The 21,099-nt window shown below is 42.6% G+C and overlaps 1 protein-coding gene across 7 annotated transcripts in view; it reads right to left on the reverse strand.

Annotated features, from left to right (window-relative positions):
* The window catches only part of AGBL4 (AGBL carboxypeptidase 4), a 2,106,705-nt gene that overhangs the window by 1,836,047 nt on the left and 249,559 nt on the right, over nt 1-21,099 (reverse strand). For all 7 annotated transcript variants that reach the window (XM_068239049.1, XM_068239042.1, XM_068239046.1 and 4 more), the window contains one exon: nt 10,476-10,600. In XM_068239049.1, the coding sequence (XP_068095150.1) occupies nt 10,476-10,600 (125 nt within the window). The remainder of the gene's footprint in view (nt 1-10,475; nt 10,601-21,099) is intronic.

Raw genomic sequence — 21,099 nt, forward strand, 5'->3', positions numbered from 1 at the left:
TTTCTCTATCTTATAAGTTCCTATACCTGTTCTAATGTGGTCTGGATTACTGCAGCCTTTCCTAGTTGCACAGTGGGTGTGTTATCTCTGTTATATGATCTAATCTTCTCTCTTCTGTCGGCTGAGGCTGGAATGTGTGGAATGTGCTGCACTGCTTGTCATTGGCAGAAGCTATACACACCCTCTCCAAACTCTGTATGAGTCAGAGACTGAGCTACTCTCAAGCCTATCACACTCTAGTTAGAAGCCATGTCTTTTGTTTGTAAACACTGCCTAAAAATGGCAATTACAAGCCAGGTTTGCAGCAGAGAGTGGCAGAAACAGTAAAGAGGGGCCCAGGAGAACATAATGAATAGAATGGTATGCTTTTTGCTGTACAAATTTTAGAGTACAGATTCTCTTTAAAGAGAAACTGTAGTGAAAATCTTAAAATTTAAAACACATACAGATAAGAAGTACATTTCTTCCAGAGTAAAATGAGCCATAGATTACTTTTCTGCTATGTTGCTGTCACTTACAGTAGGTAGTAGAGATCTGACATTACCGACAGGTTTTGGATTCGTTCATCTCTTCATGGGGGATTCTCAGCATGGCCTTTATTCTTCATAAAGACATTCCCTGAAAACGATTTATACAATGATGCTGACCAGCCTCCCTGCTCTCTGCACACTTTTTGGCAGTTGGACAGAGCTACTACCATTCACTAAGTGCTTTTAAAAATAAAGAAAACCCTGAGAACCCCCCTATGAGAAGATGGGCTAGTCCAAAATCTGTCTGTAATGTTAGATTTCTACTTCTTACTGTATGTGACAGCAACATAGAAGAAAAGTAATTTATGGCTCATTTTACTCTGGAGGAAACGTACTTCTTATTTGTATATGTTTACATGTAATTAAAATTTAATGATTTCCGCGACAGAGGTCCTTTAAGGCAGGGCTTTTCAACCTTCTCACTAATTGTACCACTTTTATTGCATTAAAAATGTAAATGACCACCAGTGTGCCTGCGCAGTAGATTGGACCCAATCAGGCTCGGCTGTTTCAGCCAGAGCCTGAGCGGAGAGCCTCTACTGCGCATGCGTTCAAGCCAACAAGGAGCTTCTTTAGGATCCAGAGGGTTCTCCCTCCTGAGGTAAGTACCCCCGGCACACTTTTTGCTTATAGGAACACTTTAAGAAAAGGGGGAAAGTGTGGTAGGGGAATAGCAGGAGGCATTGGTGGAGTGATGTCACTTCCTGTATTTGAAGTATACCCGCAGTCACTTTGCACCATTCGCCAGGCTATCTCCTCCCCGCTGATCTGAGGTCTGAAGTATGCCGCAGGGCAGCACAGCGAGGAGCGAGCAAGGGGGAGATGAACTTTGTGGAGGCTGGACAGGACCAGGACAAGAGGCAGGTGGGTAATTAAGTGGCAGGCAAACTCGGAGTGTGCCACCTGGCCAACAGCAGAGTACCACTGGTGGTACGCGTACCACAGGTTGAAAAGCCCTGCTTTAAAGAGAATCTGTACTCTAATATTCTTACACTAAAAAGCATACCATTCTATTCATTATTTTCTCCTGTGCCCCTCTGTGCTGTTTCTGCCACTCTCTGCTGCAATCCTGGCTTGTAATTAACAGTTTTAGGCAGTGTTTACAAACAAACTAACCAGCTTCTAATAGGCTCAGCTAAGCATAGAGTGTGAGTCATTCAGAGTATGCAGGGGGCCTGCAGAGGGTGTGTATCGCTTCTACCAATCACAAGCAGCCCTGCACATTCCACACAATCAAGCTTTAGCCCGACAAACAGGACAGAGGAAAGATACATTGATCTATTACAGAGACAGTGCAGTTAGGAAAGACTGCAGTAAGCCAGAGCAGATTAGAACAGGCATAGGAACTTATAGGATAGAAGAACTAAGGCTGAAAAATTTGTTACAGAGTCTCTTTAAGGAACCCCTGTACGTGTTGTCCCTGGAAACAAAATTCACCAACTTAAAATGCTCCTAAAATTCAAAATGTTCTATAATAAAGTGGGAGGATTTTAAATGATTTAGGCACATACTTATTTGGGGTTTTTGTTTCCTAATAGTTGTGCTGCCTATCAGTAGTTCTATCTAGAGCTGATCACATCAATTCACCAACTTATTTGTAGGGGAGCTTAGAGGAAAACAGAGAATTTGGTTGAGAGAGGTAGAAGAAGGCGATTGAGGTCAGTTTTACATCTGGCCGGAGCATCGCTCGGCAACGGCAACATTAGAATCATATAACCCTGCGGTAGGGTACACCGACAGGGTCATATCCATAGCGTCACCGCCTGCATGCCTTTCGCCCCCCTCGCCCAGTGACTTACTTCCTGCTGGACAGGAAGTACGTCACTGGGATTCCCGGCTTCCCCGTCCTATTTGCGTTCTTCAGCACATGCGTGCCGCACCACCGATTTAAAATTTCTGCGTCACACATTGACTTTAAAGAGACACTGTAACATCAAAAAGTTCCCCTGGGCGGTACTCACCTCGGGAGGGGGAAGCCTCAGGTCCCAATGAGGCTTCCCACGCCGTCCTCTGTCCCACGATGGTCTCGCTGCAGCCCTCTGAACAGCGACCCAACAAACCCGACAGCCTGTTCAATATTTACCTTTCCAGGCTCCAGTGGGGGCGCTGTTGCGGCTTTCGGCTCTGAAGTAGATGGAAATACTCGATCTCAGTCAGGTCCGCTCTACCGCGCAGGCGCCGGAGACTTGCGCCTGCGCAGTAGAGCAGACCCGATGGCGATCGGGTATTTCCACCTATTTCAAAGCCGACAGCCACCACAGCGCCTGCGCAGGAGCCGGGAAGGTAAATATTTACATCGCCGCTGTTCGGAGGGCTGCAGCGAGACCCCCGAGGGACGGAGGATGGCGTGGGAAGCCTCATTGGGACCCTGAGGCTTCCCCCACTCGAGGTGAGTACCCCCCAGGGGAGCTTTTTGATGTTACAGGTTTTCTTTAATGCACTCCACCGCATGTGCATTTCCGCGGAAATAGCACAGTAACACTCTGTTGAGTTTGCGGCAGGTCAGCGGCGAATTGGGTACTTCCAGTGCGACGTGACACGATCAGTGTACTGGGCCCCATACACTTTCTTTGCTGTTGCATTACTCTTTGTAGGTCATCTGATAGGTCACTGCTACTCTGAGAGTGCAGTGATTGGCCCCATTGAAAGAGCCGAGTTCCCACTGGCTCCAGTAAGAGTGACCACAACTAATGTTACTGTAGCTTCCAACAACACGCTGAAGCCGCACCCGGACATTGTACAGCTCAAACGCTAGGGGTAAGAGGAAGCAATGCAGGGACATAGTGCAGCTCCGTGGCTGCGGGACAAAGGAGGATTCAGCGCCGGGAAAGAGGGGAGGAGGAAACAGGAGGACCACTTATGTATGGTATGTACCGTACTTGTGGCTATGCGCTGGTCCGAAGTGTATTATTCAGACCATGATACACACTGACTTTTTCATCCCACTTTTGGGGGAGAAAAAAAATTTGTCTTATGGTCCAAAAAATACGGTACTGTTTCTCCTGAGTTTTTTCCTTGGTGATATGTTCACACATTGTCCATAAAATGTCTTTGAAACCACCAGCAAGCAAGAAAACACTCAAAATAATTTGGATAGTACTTTGCAAAGTGCTAAAAAGTCATGCTAAAGAGAAAATGAAAAATTATCTCTTAGTAGAAAACTTGGGAGAACAAGTAAATTTCATATGGGCCATCATGTAACTTGACTATTTAATGGATCAGGAACCAGAAAGGGATCCTAGAGGAGGGGCCTACAGTGATAACATAAGCTGCAGAATTTCTCCCATTGCTGATATATGTAAAAAAAAATTTTTATAGTGTTGATTCACTTTTTGAACAAGAACAGTTATTTTTGAGACTCTTTTGGACTACAAGAAAAATTATAGGTAGAAAGTATATTTTAGCAAACAGAAAAGTACAAAACAGAGTGGCAGAACCAACAGAGTGGCAGAAAAGCTGTGTTTTATCATTACGGCAACCAAGATTACTATAAACAGGAAAAAGGCAGAAAATTACATACAAGGAGTACTGGAAATGTCAGTCCCGCTGTCTAAAATGCCCCTCAATAATTTTACAAAGTAAACCAGGGTACGCTGAAAGGATAAGAAGATGACTAAACACTTTGCAACAAACTGTCTTTACAATACTTGGAGTAGGAATGAGCAAGAACATGTTTGCGTAATCGTCTCGGAGTATGTATGGGTGGGGGGTTCGGGGTGTTTACATAAGGTTTAACACATCACTTCTGACGTGTTCCATGCTGCTCTACGCCTTCTTAAGGTGGCCACTAACGGTCTGATTTCTAGCGAAAAATCGTTCGAGCGATTAGAAATTCTGATCGGATTGATTGTAAATAATCTCTGTTGGTGGACACAATCGATTATGAACGAGTGAAAAAAAATGTCGTCCGAATGAATTTTCGTCGAACCAAAATTTGGATTTTTTTGTTGGAAGTGATAGATAGGAAGCAAAGATTGGTTCATTGATGGTGTGGTGAACGATGTATTACAATATTTCACTTCCGATCAGAATTTCTGATCGCTCAAACGATTTTTCGCAAGAAATTGGATCGTTAGTGGCCACCTTTACACTTCTGCCTTGACAGAGGAATTTCCGGTTTAGAAGGCAGAAGTGTAAGAAGCTGGAGAGAAGCGTGAAACACAATGGAAGGGAGGCGGCTTGAAGCAGGCTGTTTTGGCGCCAAGCACTGAGCACCTGAACTGGGCGTCGCTATAGCACTAATGTAATTTGTACTGCGCACCCTGCACAAGGTTAATTCGGGGTTTCGGCAATCGTATTGCCATAAGTTAGCAGTGTTTGATCGGCTGTCACGCGCTCCTAATGTTAGGAGTGGGAGGATGGGACTTTAGTGGTGGTGGGGGTGATAGGGAGGGGGGGAGGTTACTGTAAGCCATAGGTAGGGAAGGAGTAGTGTGAAAGAGATTAGGGAAGGCCGTAGTCGAATAAAATGTACCCATATTCTAATTATCAGCAATAATCGTCCACTTTTATCCATCGCCATACATGTACACCTAGAATTGTGTTGTTTGTCCTTGATAAAGAGGTCTCTTGTGTCCCTGAAAATCTCAATTTTAACTTATAGAAGTTATCTGAAGAGGAGAACAAGCTATGGCTGTAGTCATGATCTGAATGGTGACGCCACTAATCTTTTAGCCATTTTACCCGCAACAGACCTATACCGGTGGAGAGAGTGGTCATATTTATACAAAAAGGCACACACCACAATATAAACATATACAACATCTTGTACGCAAAATTCCGGGCGCTTCCATGTAAAACAAACATTGCCTCCCCAAGGCTATACAGACGGAATAGCTCTCCCTATGCTCCAGTATAATCGCAGATATTCCTTGTTTATTTTGAGCGGCTGTCATACACAATCTGTCTGCTGATCAACATGTGTGGCTGCGTTTTTCTTGGGTTTGTTTACTAGCGCTTGTATCACCTCCACGGCGATTAATCTCAGTCAATATTTTTCCCTGAAGTGGTTTTGACTCTCGCACAGCCGATTGTGGCAATTCCTAGAATTTTCCTGGAAGCATGGCATGCTGGGAATGCGGCCTTGTCTGCCACGTACGGGAAGCCTCTTCCTGACGGGCGTCAGGGAATCTGTATGTAACGATTATTTAATTTTACACATTTACTGTATATACTGCTGACACATTCTCCATAGCACTTTGCAGAGCTTCTAGGCTCTGATGCTCTAAGTTCTTTTGTTGTTGCTGTTTTTCTGTTTTTGATGCATTATCTCTCAGTTTTCTCACCTTATTTATATAAAACGCTTTTAGCACCTTCCAAGCAAAAAAAAACCAAAAAAACCCAGTAAAACAGGAAGTTTAGAAAGAAATTTCAGACTTAATCTAATCCAGGAGAAATAACTTTGAATATTTTTTTGCTCATTGGGCTGTGAAAAAGTATTAAAATAGCGAGAAACAAAGTAAGAAAACATTTTTCAGCCTTATTTCTTCTATCTTATACGTTCCTATACCTGTTCTAATGTAGTCTGTCTTACTGCACCCTTTCCTAGTTGCACAGTGGCTGTATTATCTCTGTTATATAATCAAATCTTCTTTCCTTTGTCAGCTTTGTCGGCTCAGGCAGGAATGTGCTGCTCTGCTGTGATAGGTAGAATTTATACACACCCTCTCCACGCCCCCTCCAGGCTCACAGACTGAGCTTCTCTCAGCCTATCACATGCTGGTTAGCAGCTACGTTTTTTGTTTGTAAACACTGCCTAAAACTGGCAATTATAAGCCAGGATTGCAGCAGGGAGTGGCAGAAACAGCAAAGAGGGGCCCAGGAGAACATAATGAATAGAATGGTATGCTTTTTATCGTAAGAATTTTAGAGTACAGATTCTCTTTAATTGCTACAAATTCAAAGTTACTCTTTTGGAAAAGGCTGGGGGTGTGGGGGAGGGGGGGGGGGGGGTCAGGAGACTAGAAACCAGCGGTCCATAACTTTAAGCCAGTTTTATTTCAGGCCAAAGTAAGCAGTGGCGTAAATACAACACATTGAGCCCCCAGCTAAATCTTTGGGGCCCCCAATGTTCATCCCCCTTCCCTTCATGGCCTAGGGGCCCATCTCACAAGGGTCATAAAACAAGTGTGGCCATCATGATCTTCATACCCATAACAAGTGTAGCCACAAATCACCTGATCTGAAGTATAGTTTCCTGTATTGGAAGAAGGGAAGGTTAGTAGTTGGGGCCCCCTACAGCTCTGGGCCCCCTGCAATTGCAGGGGCTGCTCCACTCTAGTGACGCCCCTGAGAATAAGCAAGCCTGTCTCTCTGCTGATGCTTACGTCAGGTAAAGCTGGATTAAACTCAAAACTAATAAGGCTAATTGCAAAAGCAATCATGTTGGGAAGTATTATTTGCGCCGTGCCTGCTGAGAGCTCCTATAAGTTACTCCTGTTATTTGCCCGAAGAAGCGGGTGAAATACCTGCGAAATGCGTTGCATTCTTTGTGGAGTATACAATAATGTTTTTTTTCCCCGATACAGACAATTTAAGTTTTTAATGGAGAGGTAAGTCAACCACTACCTTTAGTTTTTAAACAGTTTTTAGTGTATTTTAAAAGCCGGGCGGATCGCTCAGAAACAGCCGTATCAGTCCGCCGACAGTGCGTACACACGCCGGACTGTCGTTGGAACGCCCACCCAGCGGGAGGTGACGACGTTCGTTGCCTCCAGTCCGGCGTGTGTACGGACCTTAAGTTGGGCTTTAACATTTTTAACCTTCTTGGCGGTAACCCTGAGCTGAGCTCGGGGTAAGCCGCCGCGGTAGATTTCTCAGGCCCTGCTGGGCCGATTTTCATAATTTTTTTTTAGAACACGCAGCAAGCACTTTGCTTGCTGCATTTTCGGGTCGATCGCCGCCGATGCGCCGCTACCCGACGCAATACAGGCCCCCCCCCCCATACCCCTTGCGCAGCCTGGCCTATCGCCGCCAGGCTGCGCTATGGGGTGGATCGGAACTCCCTCTGACATCACGACGTCGATGACGTCACTCCGTTCGTCGCCATGGCGATGGGGGAAGCCCTGAAGGAAATCCTGTTTAGAACGGGGTTTCCGGATGGGCTTGATCGCCGGCGGCGATCGGAAGGGTGGGAGGGAGGCTGCAGGGAGGGTGGAATCATGTAGCTGGTGCTAGGCTAGCTACATGATAAAAAAAATTAGGCTTAAAAAAACCTCCCGCAGCCGCGCAGCTGCAGAACAATTAACCGCCAGGAGGGTTTTTAAATACCATAGAGATCTGGGCTGTTTGCCTTCCTCAGCAGAGGGGTCAGGTTTCTTGAGCTAAGCAGTGTCCAGTCTTATATACAGCGGCAGCGCTTCCTAAAGCAGGATGCATCTGTATGGCTACCAGCATAGGTATGCAGAGCCTAATTATAGGCAGGGTGCACAGCTTGCACTCAAAACACATGCACCGAATTAACATTAATGGAGGATGTGCGCTTCCAAAAGTTTGCATGCAAGAAATTCTGTACTGGATCCTTCCACATTGATGAGGCCATCCTTTCAGAAGGGACCCTAGTGTCTAGTGTCATATATTACAGGAGGTTTTGCAAAAAATGTCCTTTGTAGAAAAGTATACAGTGCATGTGTTTAATATAGATTGAATTTCTTAGATTTTGTATCCTTTAATATGCACATAATTTGTACTTTTTTCTTTAAGAAATCAAACAGCAACATCATATTCTGCAGTTCAGAGCCTTTATATAAGAAACTACATTAATCAGGTGCAAATTCACAATATTCTTCAAGAGGAACTGTCCAGAAAATCTTAAAATGTAAAACACATACAAATAAGAAGTACGTTTCTTCCTGAGTAAAATAAGCCATAAATGACTTTTCTCCTATGTTGCTGTCACTAACACTAGGTAGTAGAAATCTGACATTACCGACAGGTTTTGGGCTAATCCATCTCTCTATAGGGGATTCTCATCATGGCCTTTATTCTTTATAAAGACACTGAAAAAGATTTATACAAAGATGCTGGTCACCCTCCCTGCTCGCTGCACACTTTTTTGGCAGCTGGATGGAGCAACTGCCATTCACTAAGTACTTTTAAAAATAAAGAAAACCCTGAGAACCCCCCCATTAGAAAATGGGCTAGTCCAAAATCTGTCCGTAAGTGACAGCAACATAGGAGAAAAGTAATTTATGGCTCATTATACTCTGGAAGAAACATACTTCTTATTTGTATATGTTTACATGTATTTTAAATTTTAAGATTTTCACAACAGAGGTCCTTTAACTCAACTCAAACAACAACACTATTGGGGTATAGAGTGGGGGTAGTTATTAATATTGGTTAGGGTTAGGAAGGAAGGGTAAATCACCAGAAACAAAAGAAGTTTTTATTAAGGCAAGAGCTTAAAGAGACTGAACACAGTTCAAATAATCTGTAGATTATTTCTTGTGGTGGAGGTAGATTAGGGTAGGTTTTAGGATGAACAATTAACCAGAGGATGACAGTGTACCTGAGACCAAAAAAAAGCATTTCTACATGCCTGGGGGTTCCTCCAGCCCCCTTCAAACCATTGGTTCCCTTGCCGTCCTCCCGGGCCGCCTCAATCCTGTGATAACTGTCCGGATAAATCTTTCAGTCGCCGCCAGCCAGCAGTATGTGCATGCGCGGCTCCCGTCTCTGTTAGCATCCCTACGATGAGAGCGCAGAGGGAGCGCGCAGGCAGGCCGTGCATGCATAGCACGTGGAGACAGGTGGTGGTTGGCAGATATCCTGGGCAGACAGAGGAGGATCGAGGCAGCCCTGGAGGATGGCAAGGGAGCCGACGGCATGAAGGGGCTGAAGGAAGCGCAAGGTATGTAGAAATCTGCATGCACGGACCAACAGGAATCCCAGTGATGTACTTCCTGCCCAGCAGGAAGTTTGTTACGGAGCTCTATGTATATGACCCTGTTGGCGCACTCTGCGTTGCGGTGCAGCAGGGGCGTATTATTCCCGCTGCAATGCAAAAAATAGAAGTAAAACCGGCCTTAAAGAATGCTGCAAGTTGACTGAAAAATATTTGCAACCAGAGCAGCAGTTGAAGGCCACATATAGTCAGATGTTCTTTTTTATACTCTTGCCCTTCTGCTTCCTATTTCCTCCCCCTTTCTCCTCTCACTCCCCATTATATAACGTTTCTACTTAGTTTTAATACAAGAACATGCTTGCTAAATATTTTTGCCTTTCTTTAATACTTTTCATATTGTTGGTTCAAGTATCTAGCAAATAGACTATTTCAATATACATAAAGTTGGATTTATAGAAGTCGGTTAAGTAGGCCTAATCCAAGAGCATTCCGCTCCCCCGTAATTCATTCAACCTCGAGTTGATATGGAAACAAACAGGTCTACAGGCTGCCAAAGTCTCTTTACAGAATAGAGTTCTCATTTAGTGTTTTTTTTCTATTTTTTCAGACAATACAGAATTTGTTTTAAAGATGTACAAAATGCAATCCATATGAATCCTGTTTTCAGAGACTTCCTAAAGAGTTAGATGCTATGTGCTACAAACAATAAACTTACTTTTTGCTTAACTCTTAAAATGGACCTGAACTCTTGCACAGGGCACAAGGGAAACAGAGAGAAATGCACTCTGTGGGTTTTTAGAGAGAAAAGCCTTTCTCATTCCCCCTCATCTATAAGTAATCACAAGCATAATCTAAACTCTCTGCAGTGTCAGCACAGAAATACGACAGACTCAGCTAATATGTAAACACAGGATGTTAACCCTTTCTCTTATGCCATGAAACAAAGAAGTAGACACAATGGAGATTTATTACAGGAGTTCTTTTATCCTTTAAGGCAGAGAGGAAGTTCTGAGTTCAGGTCCACTGTAAGTTTTGATTATACATGCATTCGAATTTGCTTTAGTAAACAATAATTTTGAATCAAAAAGATGTTGCCTTACCTGATATTCTTTCACATTCTCCACAGTGAAGTTGAACCAAACACGAAAACGGGGATTGCAGGTGTCTGGTCTTATGAAGAGGTCATACTCGAACTCTGTGATGTAGTCCACTCTGCCCAGGTTACCTGTGACAACAAAGGATGTCTGAAATCAGGAAGTACTTCTTGTCATTGTCATTGTGTGATTGGCTATCCCACAAATGAGGACAACACAAAAGGAAAAAGCGCCTCCAACATTACAGTCTTACTTTAAAGCAAACTTGTGAATTAAAAAGGAGAGAAAGTCCGATACTTACCTCAGTAAAGGTAAACGAGAGTCATATGGCTCTTACAGCCCAGCCCAAACTGATAGGTGCCTGCGTACGCATTTATTCATGAACAGGAAAGCAGCCGCAAGCACCTCTTCGACAAGTCCTTGTCAGATAGGGTCGGGGGGGAGCGCTAGACTGGCAAGGTGGAGGGGGATGGGGAGAAGTCTCTGGATAACTTTTACTAAGGTAAGTATCCATCTGGGGTAGTTTTTCTCCCTACAGGTGCACTCGGGGCCTTTTTCCCCTAGTTACAAAAGGAGGATCTCAGCTGCTTTGCCGATCACAAGAGCAACGCGATTCACATGTAACTAGCACCCTTCATTTTCTCCCTAAGCAGAATTGTCAGCTTGCACGATTCTTGGTGCTATCACGCTCCATTCTCAGCGGCTATGATGCAAACGCGGCAAGTGGAAATTGAGGCTTGCGCAATTGCACTTGCGATCGCTCTTAGCAGCGGAAAAGGGCCCTTAGAGGCAGTGACGATGGTTGGAAATTTATTCCTGGTTATTGTGGTTGCAACCAGTTGTGAACAAATCAAATCATCCCTTTACATACTAACAAATCTAAGTTATGAAGGTTCTGCAGCCACTTACACATAGGCAGTCTCTTAACCTCCTGAGCGGTATGGACGAGCTCAGCTCGTCCATCACCGCCGGAGGCTGCCGCTCAGGCCCTGCTGGGCCGATTTTCCTCAAATAAAAAGCAGCACACGCAGCCGGCACTTTGCCAGGCGCGTGTGCTGCCTGATCGCCGCCGCTCTGCGGCGATCCGCCGCGAGCAGCGGCGAAAGAGGGTCCCCCCAGCCGCCCGAGCCCTGCGCAGCCGGACCAATCAGTTCCGGCCAGCGCTAAGGGCTGGATCGGAGGCGGCTGACGTCAGGACGTCGGCTGACGTCCATGACGTCACTCCGCTCGTCGCCATGGCGATGAGGAAAGCCAAACAAGGAAGGCTGCTCATTGCGGCCTTCCTTGTTTATTCTGGACGCCGGAGGCGATCGGAAGAACGCCTCCGGAGCGCCCTCTAGTGGGCTTTCATGCAGCCAACTTTCAGTTGGCTGCATGAAATAGTTTTTTTTTAATTAAAAAAAAACCCTCCCGCAGCCTCCCTGGCGATCTCAATAGAACGCCGGGGAGGTTAACTACATCTAACTAGCCGCAAGACCTGTATAATTAATGTGTGTTCGTAATTAAAGGGATAGGTTGGCAACACTGATGTGATTGGAGCATAATATTAAAGGTGCCCATTAATGGTACAATCTCCTGAAAGATCAACCGTACAATTGATCAGATCAGGTACCTTTATGGTGCTAATCGACAGTGAACAATCGTTATATCAATCATTCTGTCAATCCGAATTTTGGAACAATTCTGATCAGATTGCTTATCACTTTCCCCTCTGTTGGTTGGCACAAATGATCATTTCCGATTGATCTCATTGATTAGATTGGATTGTCAATCACTTGAGAAATTGGTTTGTTAATGGACACTTAAAGTCTTATCGGCTGCCTGAGCCAATTACACATAACACAGGTTCATAATGCTGTCATATTTTAAGGTGGTTTGTTAGAAATATAATTAAGGAAAACAAAAGCTAGAGGCTTTAATTTGTGGTAGTACTAATATCAAAACAAACAGATCAAAGGAAAATACATATAATAATAAAATAAAAATAAAAGGCACCCAGTTTTGATAAAATGTTTAAAATCTACAGTGGAGGAAATAATTATTTGACCCCTCACTGATTTTGTAAGTTTGTCCAATGACAAAGAAATGAAAAGTCTCAGAACAGTATCATTTCAATGGTAGGTTTATTTTAACAGTGGCAGATAGCACATCAAAAGGAAAATCGAAAAAATAACCTTAAATAAAAGATAGCAACTGATTTGCATTTCATTGAGGGAAATAAGTTTTTGAACCCTCTAACAATAAAAGACTTAATACTTAGTGGAAAAACCCTTGTTTGCAAGCACAGAGGTCAAACGATTCTTGTAATTGATGACCAAGTTTGCACACATTTTAGGAGGAATGTTGGTCCACTCCTCTTTGCAGATCATCTCTAAATCCCTAATGTTTCGAGGCTGTCTCTGTGCAACTCTGAGCTTGAGCTCCCTCCATAGGTTTTCTATTGGATTAAGGTCCGGAGACTGACTAGGCCACTCCATGACCTTAATGTGCTTCTTCTTGAGCCACTCCTTTGTTGCCTTTGCTTTATGTTTTGGGTCATTGTCGTGCTGGAACACCCATCCACGACCCATTTTCAGTTTCCTGGCAGAGGGAAGGAGGTTGTCGTTCAGGATTTCACGATACATGGCTCCGTCCATTTTCCCGTTAATGCGATTAAGTTGTCCTGTGCCCTTAGCAGAAAAACACCCCCAAAGCAAAATGTTTCCACCCCCAAGCTTGACGGTGGGGACGGTGTTTTGGGGGTCATAGGCAGCATTTTTCTTCCTCCAAACACAGCGAGTTGAGTTAATGCCAAAGAGCTCTATTTTGGTCTCATCAGACCACAGCACCTTCTCCCAGTCACTCACAGAATCATTCAGGTGTTCATTGGCAAACTTCAGACGGGCCTGCACATGTGCCTTCTTGAGCAGGGGGAACTTGCAAGCCCTGCAGGATTTTAATCCATTGCGGTGTAATGTGTTTCCAATGGTTTTCTTGGTGACTGTGGTCCCTGCTAATTTGAGGTCATTCACTAACTCCTCCCGTGTAGTTCTAGGATGCTTTTTCACCTTTCTCAGAACCATTGACACCCCACGAGGTGAGATCTTGCGTGGAGCCCCAGAGCGAGGTCGATTGATGGTCATTTTGTGCTCCTTCCATTTTCGAACAATCGCACCAACAGTTGTCACCTTCTCTCCCAGCTTCTTGCTAATGGTTTTGTAGCCCATTCCAGCCTTGTGCAGGTCTACAATTTTGTCTCTGACATCCTTGGACAGCTCTTTGGTCTTTCCCATGTTGGAGAGTTTGTAGTCTGCTTGATTGATTGATTCTGTGGACATGTGTCTTTTATACAGGTGACTAGTTAAGACAGGTGTCCTTAATGAGGGTGACTAATTGAGTAGAAGTGTCTAACCACTCTGTGGGAGCCAGAACTCTTAATGGTTGGTAGGGGTTCAAAAACGTATTTCCCTCAATGGAATGCAAATCAGTTGCTATCTTTTATTTAAGGTTATTTTTTCAATTTTCGTTTTGATGTGCTATCTGCCACTGTTAAAATAAACCTACCATTGAAATGATACTGTTCTGAGACTTTTCATTTCTTTGTCATTGGACAAACTTACAAAATCAGTGAGGGGTCAAATAATTATTTCCTCCACTGTATATAGCGCCAGTATCAAACTATATTATTTATATAATATAAGAGATATTGTTGGTGATAGTAAAATCTTCGAATAGGCCCATGGGTAGGTTAGCATAGGCCGGGGTAAAACTTGACCCCATTGCCATGCCGATTGTCTGTAGATACAGTATAAGTCATCTTCAAATGAAAAAAACAAAACATTAAGTGTTAGGATAAACTCTGCTGCAGTTACTAGAAAATGTCTCTGTTTCTCTGGAATGTTGGGGTCATTATTCAAAACAAGCGTTAGGGCCTGAAGACCTATGCTATGTCGAATGTTGTAATAAAGAGCTACTATATGCACAGTTACCATGACATTATTGGGGGACCAAGGGGCATTTTTCAAGAATTGCAGGAGATGCCCTGAGTCCCTGAGGTAGGTTGAAACAAGAAAAGAGTCTAAAAAGTCTAAGTTGAGTTGAGGGAAGCAATGCCTGTGATGACAGGGCATCTGGGAGGATTCCGTAAAGACTTGTGTATTTTCGACAAATAAATGAAGAAAAGGTAATTTGGTACTAGTGGTAGTGAGGAACTCTCTCTTGTTCCTGGTTAAAATACATTCCATATATGCAGCTTGAATAAGGCTCGCTTATTATTTTTGGTATACCACAGTGAGGTCAGAATATATTTTTTTATAATATTTGACATCAAAAAGTATTCTATGAGCCTCAGTCAGGTAGTTTGCACAATATATAATTACTATGACTCCCCCCACCCCCTTCCACAGACTTATTACCGTCTTTCCCCGAATATAAGACACTGTCTTATATTCTTTTGGGGGAGAAAATTAGTGCTAGGGCTTATTTTTCGGGGGTGGGAGGGGCTAGACGCTGTGTGTATGGGGAGGCTCTTACCGTACCTCCCTTGTGGCTGCGTCCCCCTCCGTTCCTAGTAATTCCTCCGGTGGCGGCATTGCAATTAATCTGTGAGGGCGCCCTTTGACCCTCACGCAGTACGCTAGGTCGGGCTCTGCGCTGGCGCTCTCTACCCTGTCATTATGTGCGCCTGGCTGATGCGTCCCAGGCGCACATTGATTCAATGTGTGCCTGGGACGCATCAGCCGGGCGCACATGATGACAGGAAGAGAGCGCCAGCGCAGAGCCCGAACTAGCGTACTGCGTGAGGGTCAAAGGGCGCCCTCAAAGATTAATTACAATGTCGCAGCCGCCACCGGAGGAATTACTAGGAACGGAGGGGGACGCAGCCACAAGAGAGGTGCGGTAAGAGACCACACACCTCCCCATACACAAAGCGTCCCCCAGCTAGGTCTTAATGTCGGAGTAGGGCTTATATTTCAAGCACGCTTGAAATATAAGGTAGGCCTTACTTTCGGGGTAGGTCTAACTTTAGGGGAAACACGGTAATGAGATCCTTGTTATTTTTTAAGGAAATTAAAGCAGTTTGTTAGATTGGGTCGGGATGCATGGGCAAACTGTGAAACTGTCTAAGTCCCCCCATTGCCTCAGAGTAAAAATGTTCTATATGAAGTCCCAGATAAGTTGAGGGATAAAATTTAGACTTCTTATATTCAGTATGAATGTATTGCTTGAGAGCAAACAATTCATTTATTATTCATGCTTTATTTATGTATATTTTAAGTTTATTTGATAACAATATTTTACATGTGTAAACCACAGTATACTTTATACCATAGTGTATTTGGGTGTTTTATATCAAGTATCCTCTGATTTGTCGGCACTGAACTTTGGCCTGATGAAGTGAGACGTTTGAACTCACGAAACGCGTTGCCAACGGTAATAAAATGTTCCTCGTTCCCTATTTAGTGTCATCATTAAGGTAAGGACCCTCTCTAATTTTTGTTGTTTAAGATTTGGAACATTTTATCTAATCTGGGTGCCTCTTATCCCCTGTTGTGTTTTACACCCCTCCCATAGCATTGATAGGTAATTGGGTCCCTAATCAAGTTTTTCTGAGAGAGCAACCAACGTACAGGATAGTTCCTGTAGTCGCCGGGAGATGGTGATTCTTCAAAAAACTGCAACTTTGCCCAACTTTGCAAACCAATTTTGTAAATATAACAACCTCCGATTCATTTTCTGTTTTATATCTCTTGAACGTCCTACCCCATCCGGGCTCCTGGAGTCTCTGTGTTTGTTTTGTAAAGGTTTATCCCTTATCCTGCCTAAAGGTTACCAGATCAAAGGAAGAGACAGATTCTGGAAGTCCATAGAAACTTTATTTAAAGAAGAACTTCAGTAAAAATAATGTAATAAAAAAGTGCTTCATTTTTACAACAATTATGTATAAATGATTTAGTTAGTGTTTGCCCATTGTAAAATCTTTTAAATCCCTGATTTACATTCTGACATTTATTACATGTTGACATTTTTACTGTTGGCAGGTGATGTAGCTGCTACATGCTTTTTTGGCAGTTGGAAACAGCTGTAAACAGCTATTTCCCACAATGCAGCAAGGTAGATGCAGTAGTGAGCAATGTTGCTATTTTTGCAGATGATACAAAATTGTGCAGAATCATCAACTCTCAGGAAGATAGTGTCATATTGCAACAGGATCTGGATAGGATGGCTATATGGGCACATAAATGGCAGATGAAATTCAATGTTGAAAAATGTAAAGTCATGCATTTTGGCCGTACCAATGGTCTAGCACCATACAAAATAAATGGGATAAAGTTGGAGACATCAAACTTGGAGAAGGACTTAGGAGTACTCATCGACAACAAGTTAAATAATCGTGCTCAATGCCAAGCCGCTGCAGCTAAAGCTAACAAAATTTTGGGATGCATTAAAAGGGAAATAAAAACTCGAGATGCTAGCATAATATTGCCCCTATTTAACTCTCTAGTAAGGCCACATCTGGAATATGGAATTCAGTTCTGGGCACTACATTACAAAAAAGATATTGCAGTTTTAGAGCAGGTGCAGAGACGAGCAACAAAATTGATACGTGGGATAGAAGGTCTCGCTTACCAAGAAAGGTTAGATAAACTGGGTTTATTTAGTCTAGAAAAAAGACCCCTTAGAGGGGATCTAATTAACATGTATAAATACATCAGAAGGCAATATAATAGCTTGGCGGATGAGCTTTTTGTCCCTAGGCCCTCTCAAAGGACTAGAGGACATGATCTGCGCATGGAAGAAAAACGTTTTAGCCATTTATTTAGGAAAGGATTCTTTACAGTAAGAGTGATTAAGATGTGGAATGCATTGCCACAGGAAGTAGTTATGGCAAACTCTATACCTGCATTTAAAGGGGGCTTAGATGCTTTCCTTGCGTTGAAAGACATCCATGGCTACAATTACTAGGTAATGTCTAATGATGTTGATCCAGGGATTTTATCTGATTGCTATCTGGAGTCAGGAAGGAATTTTTCCCTTTTGGGGCTAATTGGACCATGCCTTGTAAGGGTTTTTCGCCTTCCTCTGGATCAACAGGGATATGTGAGGGAGCAGGCTGGAGTTGTATTTTGTACTGGTTGAACTCGATGGACGTATGTCTTTTTTCAACCAAAATAACTATGTAACTATGTTCACAGACAGGAAACTGCCAGAAGTACTTACTCAAGAGTTTCTTTGTGGGAGGGGTTTCACCACAATATTAGCCATACAGTGCCCCCTGATGGTCTGTTTGTGAAAAGGAATAGATTTCTCATGTAAAAGGGGGTCTCAGCTACTGATTAGGATAAAGTTTAATTCTTGGTCAGAGTTTCTCTTTGAGCACGGTGCAGATATTACAATGAAGAAAAAAGGATGCTTGTCAACAGCTGTTACACGCTACTCAGGACACCAAGGCACCGTTAAAGCTCTGTTACCATCTGACAACAAAAGAGAAATGTCCCCTCTGGCTAATAACAATTGCCCCTTAATAGGGGTCTCTTCCATCTGAACTGCCATATCCCCTGAGGCCTCAGATTCCAATGCATCAGATATATTAGGGCAGTTGGGGGAGATACTTAGGTGCACTATCACTTGAAAAAGAGTGAACGCCATCAGGCAACCAGTTCATAAAGAAAAAGACAACATCAAAACTAACATTTTATTGGACAGCAATGAGAGGAGGTAACACTTCCCAAGACAGGCTGCATCTGAATGACTAACAGCATAGGTGTGTAGAGCCTAATATAGGCAGGGTGCACAGCTTGCATTCAAATGAACCAAATTAACATTAATGGAGGATGTTAGCTTCCAAAACTGTTTGCATGCAAAGTATTCCATACTGGATCTTTCCACCGTAATAAGGCCATCCTTTCAAAAGTGGCATTTTTTGCTAAAACTCCAGTAATATATGACACTAGATGCTAGGGTCTAGCATCTAGTGTCATATATTACTGGGGATTTAGCAAAAAATGTCCTTTGTAGTATAGTATACAGTGTATGTTTTTAATATAGATTGAATTTCTTAGATTTTCTAACCTTCAACCACTTCCCCTCCCCCGGGACAAGTAACTACGCTCCTGCAAATTGCCATAACTCCATGCAGGGATGTAGCTACTGCTTCCCTCCCTGCTGTGCGTTCTTGCTCGTCCCCTCACGCTTGTTACCGTCGCCGATCGTTAGCCGCTAGATCAATGAATGGGAACATTCCCGTTCATTGATCTGAGTCCTCTATGAGATGGTGCCGCCATTCACAAAGACCATCCATGCATTGTTTCCTGTTTGCGTAGTAATACTACGCTTAAGGAAGTTAGCCGCATTGGCCACTTGTGGCCAAATAGTAAAATTACACCTACATTTTTTTTTCAATAAAAGCCCTATTTTGACCTTATTTTATAATTTAAATTAACCCCTGACCTCCCACACGTCCTAATAATTACCCCCTTTTAAAAAAAAAATTGCAAGTAAAAAAAAATACATAAATAGTTACCTTAGGGACTGAACTTTTTTAATATGTAAGAATGTCAAGAGGGTATATTACTATTACTTTATAGATTATGGGCTTGTAATTAGGGAGGGATGCAAAACTGAAAATATGCATCTATATTTCCAAATAAAATATTGGCGCCATACATTGTACTAGGGAAACATTTTAAATATTGCAATAACCAGCACAAATGGGCAAATAAAATGTGTTGGATTTAATTATGGTAGCATGTATTATTGTAAAACTATAATGGCTGAAAACTGAGAAATAACACATTTTTGTCATTTTTTTTTACTTTAATTTTTTTTCCTGTTAAAACAGTTTTAGAATAAAATAATTCTTAGCAAAAAATACCCCCCAAATAAAGCCTAATTAGTGGCGAAAAAAACAAGAGATTGTTTCATCGTGATAAGTAGTAATAAAGTTCTCTAAAAACTCATTTGTTCCGACAAGCATATGCGCTACCTTAAGCCACTTCCCTTTGCAAGTCTCCCTAACACTGCTACTGCCTACTGAGTGCGCTCTAGTGGCTGCCTCGCAAGCGCTTTGAGTCCGACAGGAGAAAGGCGCTATACAAAAAAAAAAAAAAGGAATTATTATTATTATTTGTCCTAAGACCAAATTGCACTCCTACTAGGTATCTTAAAGCACACTGCCTCTATATATTGGTTGTATACAACCCCTCCTCTTGTTTCCCCCGTTTCCCTTTAGATTGTAAGCTTGCAAGGGCAGGGCTCTCTCCCCTTTTTGTGTCTTGGAAACCATTATACATTTTATTTATCATGTTACTTTTATCACTATCATTACCAATTCTGTATTTTGTATTCTGTATTTTGTATCATTTTTGTATTTTGTCACTAATTATGTATCTTGTATATTGGTGTACACCATTGTCTGTATTATTATGTACCCCATGTTTGTTTCTTACTTTGTACAGCGCCACGGAATATGTTGGCGCTTTATAAATCAATAATAATAATAGGCGAATTGATGGAACGAGCGCTGACAGTTAAAAATGTCTCTGTTTTTTTAAGGGGAAAAACTCTTCGAGGTGAAGTGGTTAATATGCACATTAAAAAACTAACTAAACTAAACTAACCTAAAAACCACTGGAAAAAAAATTAGGAAATTATCATATCTTGTTTGACAATTCATGCAATAAAATTTGTGAATCAACCCCGATGTTAGAAACTTGTCTTTCATGGCAGTAAAGCAAGATAGTTTTCTGCTTTCAAGAATTTCTAACCAGTCCAGCAGGTGGTGCTCTAAAAATGGAAGCATTTATTTATAATATTTCATATAGTACATAGTTTAAAAATTATATTTTTGAATTAAACTTTAAATTCTAAAAATAAAAATTAAATACTGTGTGTAAAAAACAAACAAAAAACAAAAGCTATATATATATATCTTTGAAAAGCCTCAGTCTATAATTAAAGCTAGCAGCCGCTAGATTGCGGGTCTAGACGGAGAGAAGGGGGCGGGAGGAAAGTGACAGAAGAGGAGGAAGGAATCCGCCAGCATCCTTTGCTTTCCCGAGGATAAACGGTTATGTGTGATAAACCGGATTATTTCAGACCAATATTCTTGACTTTCATTTTCAGCAAATAGCTTCTATAAAATATAATTATCACTTGGTCATCCTCATTAAACGTGTGATTGAAGTTAATGCTATGGCTATGTGTTTCATTGAATAAAGGCACATTCTGTAATGTTGATTTGCAAAAGAATCCTGGCGAGAAATAAAGTAAATTTATTGTGATTTTCCACTGCAGTTTTATATTCGGGAAAGTTTAAGCAGAACTAAACATTAAAAAACAAAACCTTAAATAAGCGGCGTAGAAAGGCAACAGCTCTTTCATTTTTAAAGGAAACTGTTGTCCGCTTTCACAGGGTGTTTTTTGTTCTACAGATTTGACAGTTGCTTGTGTACCTGTATCCAAATCGTGTATTGTCAGCCGGGGTCTTCTGCACATGCGCGGACCTCCTGCGCATGTGCATAAGACCCCACCTGATGTCACTGAGCCAGATACCGGGGTTGATTGTCCGTAAATGGAGGACCGTGGGAGGACGGCGAGGGTCGCATCAATGCTTATGGGGCTGGAGGAAGCCCCGGGTAAGTAAAAAAAC

This window comes from Hyperolius riggenbachi, chromosome 6 (genome assembly GCF_040937935.1).
Source record: "Hyperolius riggenbachi isolate aHypRig1 chromosome 6, aHypRig1.pri, whole genome shotgun sequence".
Lineage (NCBI taxonomy): Eukaryota > Metazoa > Chordata > Amphibia > Anura > Hyperoliidae > Hyperolius > Hyperolius riggenbachi.